Below are 8636 nucleotides of genomic sequence, written 5' to 3' on the forward strand. Positions count from 1 at the left end.
GGGACTCTGAGACCAGGCTAACCAGTGGGGGACTCTGAGACCAGGCTAACCCAGTGGGGGGGGGGACTCTGAGACCAGGCTAACCCAGTGGGGGGGGGGACTCTGAGACCAGGCTAACCCAGTGGGGGGGGGGGGACTCTGAGACCAGGCTAACCCAGAGGGGGGACTCTGAGACCAGGGCTAACCCAGTGGGGGGGGGGACTCAGACCAGGCTAACCCAGTGGGGGGACTCTGAGACCAGGCTAACCCGTGGGGGGGGGGGGGGGGAGGCTCTGAGACCAGGCTAACCCAGTGGGGGGGGGGGGACTCTGAGACCAGGCTAACCCAGCGGGGGGGGGGACTCTGAGACCAGGCTAACCAGCGGGGGGGGGGACTCTGAGACCAGGCTAACCCAGCGGGGGGGACTCTGAGACCAGGCTAACCCAGTGGGACTGAGACCAGGCTAACCCAGTGGGGGGGACTCTGAGACCAGGACTAAAACAGCGGGGGGGGGGGGGGGGGGACTCTGAGACCAGGCTAACCCAGTGGGGGGGGGACTCAGACCAGGCTAACCCAGCGGGGGGGGGACTCAGACCAGGCTAACCCAGCGGGGGGGACTCTGAGACCAGGCTAACCCAGGGGGGGACTCTGAGACCAGGCTAACCCAGTGGGGGGGACTCTGAGACCAGGCTAACCCAGCGGGGGGGACTCTGAGACCAGGCTAACCCAGTGGGACTGAGACCAGGCTAACCCAGTGGGGGGGACTCTGAGACCAGGCTAACCCAGGGGGGGGACTCTGAGACCAGGCTAACCCAGTGGGGGGGGGGGGGGACTCTGAGATCATGCTAACCCATGGGGGGGGGGGGACTCTGAGATCAGGCTAACCCAGGGGGGGGGGGGGGACTCTGAGACCAGGCTAACCCAGTGGGGGGGGGGGGGACTCTGAGACCAGGCTAACCCAGTGGGACTGAGACCAGGCTAACCCAGCGGGGGGTATAGTACTCTACATATGGACATCTAATAATATTAATAAACTACATTTCTAAAGGGCTTTTCATTATACAAGAATATATCTAAGTGCATTAGTCAGTCTAGTCAGACTACAGACTCATACAGAGAGGTAGCAGTAATCTAGTCAGACTACAGACTCATACAGAGAGGTAGCAGTAATCTAGTCAGACTACAGACTCATACAGAAAGGTAGCAGTAATCTAGTCAGACTACAGACTCATACAGAGAGGTAGCAGTAATCTAGTCAGACTACAGACTCATACAGAGAGGTAGCAGTAATCTAGTCAGATTACAGACTCATACAGAGAGGTTGCAGTAATCTAGTCAGATTACAGACTCATACAGAGAGGTTGCAGTAATCTAGTCAGACTACAGACTCATACAGAGAGGTAGCAGTAATCTAGTCAGACTACAGACTCATACAGAGAGGTAGCAGTAATCTAGTCAGACTACAGACTCATACAGAGAGGGTAGCAGTAATCTAGTCAGACTACAGACTCATACAGAAAGGTAGCAGTAATCTAGTCAGACTACAGACTCATACAGAGAGGTAGCAGTAATCTAGTCAGACTACAGACTCATACAGAGAGGTAGCAGTAATCTAGTCAGATTACAGACTCATACAGAGAGGTTGCAGTAATCTAGTCAGATTACAGACTCATACAGAGAGGTTGCAGTAATCTAGTCAGACTACAGACTCATACAGAGAGGTAGCAGTAATCTAGTCAGACTACAGACTCATACAGAGAGGTAGCAGTAATCTAGTCAGACTACAGACTCATACAGAGAGGTAGCAGTAATCTAGTCAGACTACAGACTCATACAGAGAGGTAACAGTAATCTAGTCAGATTACAGACTCATACAGAGAGGTAGCAGTAATCTAGTCAGGCTACAGACTCATACAGAGAGGTAGCAGTAATCTAGTCAGACTACAGACTCATACAGAGAGGTAGCAGTGATCTAGTCAGACTACAGACTCATACAGAGAGGTTGCAGTAATCTAGTCAAACTACAGACTCATATAGAGAGGTAGCAGTAATCTAGTCAGACTACAGACTAATACAGAGAGGTAGCAGTAATCTAGTCAGACTACAGACTCATACAGAGAGGTAGCAGTAATCTAGTCAGACTACAGACTCATACAGAGAGGTAGCAGTAATCTAGTCAGACTACAGACTCATACAGGGAGGTAGCAGTAATCTAGTCACATTACAGACTCATACAGAGAGGTAGCAGTAATCTAGTCAGATTACAGACTCATACAGAGAGGTAGCAGTAATCTAGTCAGATTACAGACTCATACAGAGAGGTAGCAGTAATCTAGTCAGACTACAGACTCATACAGAGAGGTAGCAGTAATCTAGTCAGACTACAGACTCATACAGAGAGGTAACAGTAATCTAGTCAGATTACAGACTCATACAGAGAGGTAGCAGTAATCTAGTCAGACTACAGACTCATCAATCATCCTAAATGGAGAAGAGTATGGATGGGTTTGTGGCAGAGCTGCATTTAACATTTGGATAACATAAAGACATTTTCAGCATATTCTTATTGAAATAAACAAAACTATAATGATCAGTTTCACAGACACGGAGTAAGACTTGGACCAAAAAGTTCTCTCCATGGGGACTCTTTAGACTAATACTCTACTGTACCCTGGACATCAAACCATATGTGGGTCTAATACTCTACTGTACCCTGGACATCAAACCATATGTGGGTCTAATACTCTACTGTACCCTGGACATCAAACCATATGTGGGTCTAATACTCTACTGTACCCTGGACATCAAACCATATGTGGGTCTAATACTCTACTGTACCCTGGACATCAAACCATATGTGGGTCTAATACTCTACTGTACCCTGGACATCAAACCATATGTGGGTCTAATACTCTACTGTACCCTGGACATCAAACCATATGTGGGTCTAAAACTCTTCTGTACCCTGGAAATCAAACCATATGTGGGCTGCATGATGCATTAGAAGAGATTTACCATGATTTTGACTGTGGTTATGACTCAGGACTGCCGGTGTGGCAGCAATACAGTCTCCGCAACAGCCTTACAAACGCCCAAAACAAGTTAAGCTACCACAGTATCCCCTTGACCTTTTTGGATTGACTTAGACTTGGATGTTGTGTTAGACCGCCCTCTTGTGGTCGTTGATGGAACTGTTGGTTTCTGCCTGCATTAATATCAACGATGTGAAGCCAAACATACGGACGTCAACATACATAAACAAACACCTACCTGTATTTTCCTGTCCTCACTTGGACACCCTTCATTCCACAGTGTTGCGCCCCGCCCACATCATTCACCAGATCGTCGCCAATCATCAGAGTCTGACAGACAGAGAGAGAAAGAAGAGAGAGACAGAGCGAGACAAAGACAGAGAGAAAGAGAGAGAGAGAGACAGAGACAGAGACAGAGACAGAGACAGAGAGAGAGAAAGAGAGACAGAGAGAGACAGAGAGAGACAGAGACAGAGAGAGAGAAAGAGAGACAGAGACAGAGAGAAAGAGAGCAGGAAGATGGCTCCGAATCCTCAATAAATTAATGTATGAGCTGGACTTTTAAAAGAAAACCCTACCTGGTGTGACTGAATCCCCATGTCATCTAGAACTTTCTGAAAGAACATGGGGTCTGGCTTCCCAATGACCTCAGCTTCTACATCACAGGCATACTGATGGAGAGAAACACAAAGACAGTTGACAGAGATGATCACAAGTTCCCACAAAGGTCTGGGAACGTATCAACGTGCTTTGACTTAAAAAAAATATTTAAAAAAAGAGTAGGTGAGTTTATTATTATTATTTATTATTGTATTTTTGTATATGTAATTATTATTATTTTATACGCTCGTCTGTTACTGTCACTGTCATATTGTTGTCTAATATATTTTCATTTTTGTTTTGAATGTTCATAATTGTAAAATGCAAAAATAAAATATATATATATTTAAAACTGACCTACTCTGAGTGTGTAGCGTAATACCACCCACCTCCAATGCCTTCATGTAAACCCCAACATCCAGTTTCAGGCCATCATCCTCTTTGTAGTACTTCCTATAAAGATAACACAGTGGACCTCAGGGTTAAAGTACAGCTGTAGGTAACTTCCTATAAAGATAACACAGTTGACCTCAGGGTTAAAGCAGAGCTGCAGGTAACTTCCTATAAAGATAACACAGTGGACCTCAGGGTTAAAGTACAGCTGTAGGTAACTTCCTATAAAGATAACACAGTGGACCTCAGGGTTAAAGCAGAGCTGCAGGTAACTTCCTATAAAGATAACACAGTTGACCTCAGGGTTAAAGCAGAGCTGCAGGTAACTTCCTATAAAGATAACACAGTGGACCTCAGGGTTAAAGTACAGCTGTAGGTAACTTCCTATAAAGATAACACAGTGGACCTCAGGGTTAAAGCAGAGATGCAGGTAACTTCCTATAAAGATAATACAGTGGACCTCAAGGTTAAAATAGAGCTGCAGGTAACTTCCTATAAAGATAACACAGTGGACCTCAGGGTTAAAGCAGAGCTGCAGGTAACTTCCTATAAAGATAACACAGTTGACCTCAGGGTTAAAGTACAGCTGCAGGTAACTTCCTATAAAGATAACACAGTTGACCTCAGGGTTAAAGCAGAGCTGCAGGTAACTTCCTATAAAGATAACACAGTGGACCTCAGGGTTAAAGTACAGCTGCAGGTAACTTCCTATAAAGATAACACAGTGGACCTCAGGGTTAAAGTACAGCTGTAGGAATATATTTCAGAATAAATCAGGCCTTTATTACTGGGTTGTTACTACACGATAATAGCATTATTATCCATTATTATTAGCTGGGCGGCAGGTAGCCTAGTGGTTAGAGCGTTGGACTAGTAACCAAAAGGTTGCAAGATTGAATCCCCGAGCTGACAATCTGTTGTTCTGCCCCTGAACAAGGCAGTTAACCCACTGTTCCTAGGCCGTCATTGAAAATAAGAATTTGTTCTTAACTGACTTGCCTAGTTAAATAAAGGTAAAATAAAATAAATAAAAAGAATAAAGTGTATATATATATGTGTGTGTGTGTGTGTGTGTGTGTGTGTGTGTGTGTGTGAGTGTGTGTGTACCTACCCTCTGCCCAGAGAGAACAGTACTGGTTTCTCCAGCCCTATGAGAACTCTGAAGGCATCGTTGAGGTTCTGGTAGGAGAACTTCTCCGCTGCGTCTCCTATGACAACACAGTTTGGGTTGGCCTTCTCAACACTGTCAAACTCAGGGACAACACCTGCAATGAACCAAACAAACACAGTATACATGATCACTTTGCATAGAAATAGACAATTAAAAAAATATATTGTTTTAAACTTTATTGTCCATTTAAGTAACACAGAATGGAAAATGATCTTGGGTGCTCTGGATTACATTAAAAGGAGAACAGACATAAAAACACAGACATTGATCATTTCCATGTCAGTTTAGCAACTTATTTAGGATCTCTCAGTGATTTATCCCGGGAAAAGGGAGTGGTTTTGGGCGGTAAATCCGGGTAAGTGGGTTCCCGCAATTCAACCCTAGTCTCCGACCAGACGGCAGCATATGGGGCGGCAGGGTAGCCTAGTGGTTGGAGCGTTGGACTAGTAACCGAAAGGTTGCAATTTCGAATCCCCGAGCTGACAAGGTACAAATCTGTCGTTCTGCTCCTGAACAGGCAGCCACTGTTCCTAGGCCGTCATTGAAAAGAATTTGCCTAGTTAAATAAAGATTTTAAAAAATATTGAAGGATGCTTGCACTTAGTGGCTGTGGTCATTGAAGACCCAGGCTGCTTTCCTTGTGAGGTTCTGTGTGTAAAGTTCTTGGGAGTTGTGGCTGTTTACTGCCCGACTAGATCTGCCATGACTACGTGTACCAGTTTACTCCTGTTCCGGAATGAGGGGTTCCTCATACCAGGAGGGGACGTTGAAGACACTCTGGATAGCTTTAGTCACACAGGGAGGCAGAATCAGGAAGAACAAATGACAGATGACTTAGAGTGTGTAAAACTTGTGAGCTGTGGAAAGATTCTCTTAATGTACAATGAACATAATTTGCGGGCTCCCTGAGTGGCACAGCGGTCTAAGGCACTGCATCTCAGTGCTTGAGGCATTATTGATTCAATTCCAGGCTGTATCACAACCGGCCGTGATTGGGAGTCCCATAGGGCGACGCACAATTGGCCCAGCGTCGTCTGGGTTTGGCCGGTGTAGGCCCGTCATTGTAAATAAGAATTTGTTCTTAAACTGCCTAGTTAAATAAATAAAAGGTTACACAAAAAAAAAATCCTGAACATGATTAATCAATACCATCGTAGACCAGCAGGTGGGGTCGTAGCCCCCTCTCCTTCAGCACAGCCACGGCAGCCGGGGCTGGGGAGAACACCTCAGACACAGAGATATCAAAGCCCATCCTCTGCAGCTTGGCTACAAACACCTCCCGTGTGGCCTGGGTCTCGTTGGTACAGAAACGCAGCTGCAGGTCCAAGGCCTTTAGCCTGTATGGAGAAAGCTTTTGACGTAATCCATTTTTTACATTGAACGTTTTAGTCATTTGGCAAAATGTTCTTATTCAGAGCGACTTACAGTAAGTGGATTCATCCTAAATTAGCGAGGTGAGACAACCACATATCTCAAGTCATAGTCAGGAAATGTTCCTCAAAGTAGTCATCAACACAGTCAGTATGAAAAGACAAGTTGAGTGTAAATTCATTTTTGGGGGGGGGTTATGGGATTTAATCAAGACATTTTGATAACCTCATTAATCTCACTCATCAAACACGTCCTTATATGCGCTATGCAAAGTTATCCAGGGGATGAGGTTTGATTACCATTGGGTTGTAGTTCTTCCGTATTAATCAAGGATATTATTTAATACGGAAGAACTACAACCTCCATGCACCTGCTGGTAGTAAGTCCAGGTGAGTTTACTGTTCTAATAGGGGTTGACATTATAACCTTGGTAGACTGCAGAACAGATACAGTAAAACCACATTCTCTACTTTATTCTGAACCAAAAAAACAAAACCCCAGAAGAGAAATAGAAACAAATCCAATCATTAGGCTACAATGAATCTCTGCATGTGTTGAAGGACATTCAACTGATCTGCACGTTTACACATTGCATTTATCTACTTTAATTTTATTCGATTGTATAAATAATGTATTCAGAGCTTCAGTGAGTGACAGCTCTGGAGCAATCTTGCCACCACACCCCCTTATCAGTTTTGAATATTTGACGTTTAGGTTACACAGCAGACTGACCCGAAACCAGACTCACCTGAGACTAACCCATTCCATAGTTAAACACCATTCAGAACCTAACTCGACACATGTAATAGGAGCGTCATATAGCTGTTGTAGAGGTGTAATAGAGTTTCCTGTTTCTGCAGTATGTCATGTGTGTTCTGCTGCTACATTTCAATATGAATTCATCTAAAAGGCTAAATCGTTGTAGCCCATCGTTGCTGATGTATAAAACCTCACTTTTCTCACTGCTTCTACCTACGGAGACAGTCATGTAAAACGCCACAAGTCTAAATGCAAGCTTTGAATGCAAGCTTTCCAACTGGTGTCGGCCATGCAGAAAAAGAGTGAAAACTCAAGAGTTGGCTAGGAACTGATGAGCTCAATCTCAAACCAGAACAACCACACGGCCGCTTCACTGCTGGCTGACGATCGGCAATAGATTTGCCCCGTTCAGGCATGTTCTAGTCAAATACATGCAACATTTCTATCTGAAGGAGTCTAGCTAATATGTTTTTACCTGGACCCACTGTCCCGAAACAGTGTCCGTGCTCTGAAAGCTATACGGGGCATAGCCCGACGTCTGCCTAGTAGCCTACCTAACCTCCTCACCTTTTAACCGCTTCTACGGAGCCTGGAATTGGAGTGCCGCCGTCTTCTCCAGCATCATATAACACGCCGCACATGTCTAAAATCACACCTTTCAGACTTTTGACGGAGTCTTCCCAGCTGGTAGCTGCCATGACGAAAACGTGACACAGTGAAAGAGCTGATTCTTCTTCTACTTCTGGATCGCATCCAACTTTTAGGTGCATACACCGCCACCTACTGTACTGGAGTGTGAGGCCAGTCACAGCCTACCTACATTCAATTCTCTATATTATTCCTGCTCCTCTAAGAAATTGAAATAGCGCCCAGGACACCATCACCACCACTCATTAAGACCCACTACCCCATTCCACTACTTAGATCCTATCTGTTCCTGCACCATGCCAACGGCCTGGGAGGACAGGACACCATCACCATGCCAACGGCCTGGGAGGACAGGACACCATCAGCACCACTCATTAAAACCCCACTACCCCATTCCACTACTTAGATCCTATCTGTTCCTGCACCATGCCAACGGCCTGGGAGGACAGGACACCATCACCACCACTTATTAAAACCCCACTACCCCATTCCACTAGTTAGATCATATCTGTTCCTGCACCATGCCAACGGCCTGGGAGGACAGGACACCATCACCATGCCAACGGCCTGGGAGGACAGGACACCATCACCACCACTCATTAAAACCCCACTACCCCATTCCACTAGTTAGATCATATCTGTTCCTGCACCATGCCAACGGCCTGGGAGGACAGGACACCACC

General features: G+C 45.5%; 1 protein-coding gene across 1 annotated transcript; it reads right to left on the bottom strand.

Annotated features, from left to right (window-relative positions):
- Nucleotides 1–3179: 3179 nt before the first annotated feature.
- On the bottom strand, nucleotides 3180–8031 carry LOC120039167 (phospholysine phosphohistidine inorganic pyrophosphate phosphatase-like). The gene is made up of 6 exons (XM_038984689.1): nucleotides 7873–8031; nucleotides 6325–6512; nucleotides 5116–5269; nucleotides 4001–4064; nucleotides 3590–3682; nucleotides 3180–3341 (listed from the first exon to the last, which is right to left on the bottom strand). The coding sequence occupies exons 1-6, from the start codon at nucleotides 8001–8003 to the stop codon at nucleotides 3246–3248; spliced, it is 726 nt and encodes a 241-aa protein (XP_038840617.1). The 5' UTR covers nucleotides 8004–8031; the 3' UTR covers nucleotides 3180–3245.
- Between the last annotated feature and the right edge of the window lie 605 nt (nucleotides 8032–8636).

This window comes from Salvelinus namaycush, unplaced genomic scaffold, assembly GCF_016432855.1.
Source record: "Salvelinus namaycush isolate Seneca unplaced genomic scaffold, SaNama_1.0 Scaffold2591, whole genome shotgun sequence".
In the NCBI taxonomy this organism is placed as follows: Eukaryota; Metazoa; Chordata; class Actinopteri; order Salmoniformes; family Salmonidae; genus Salvelinus; species Salvelinus namaycush.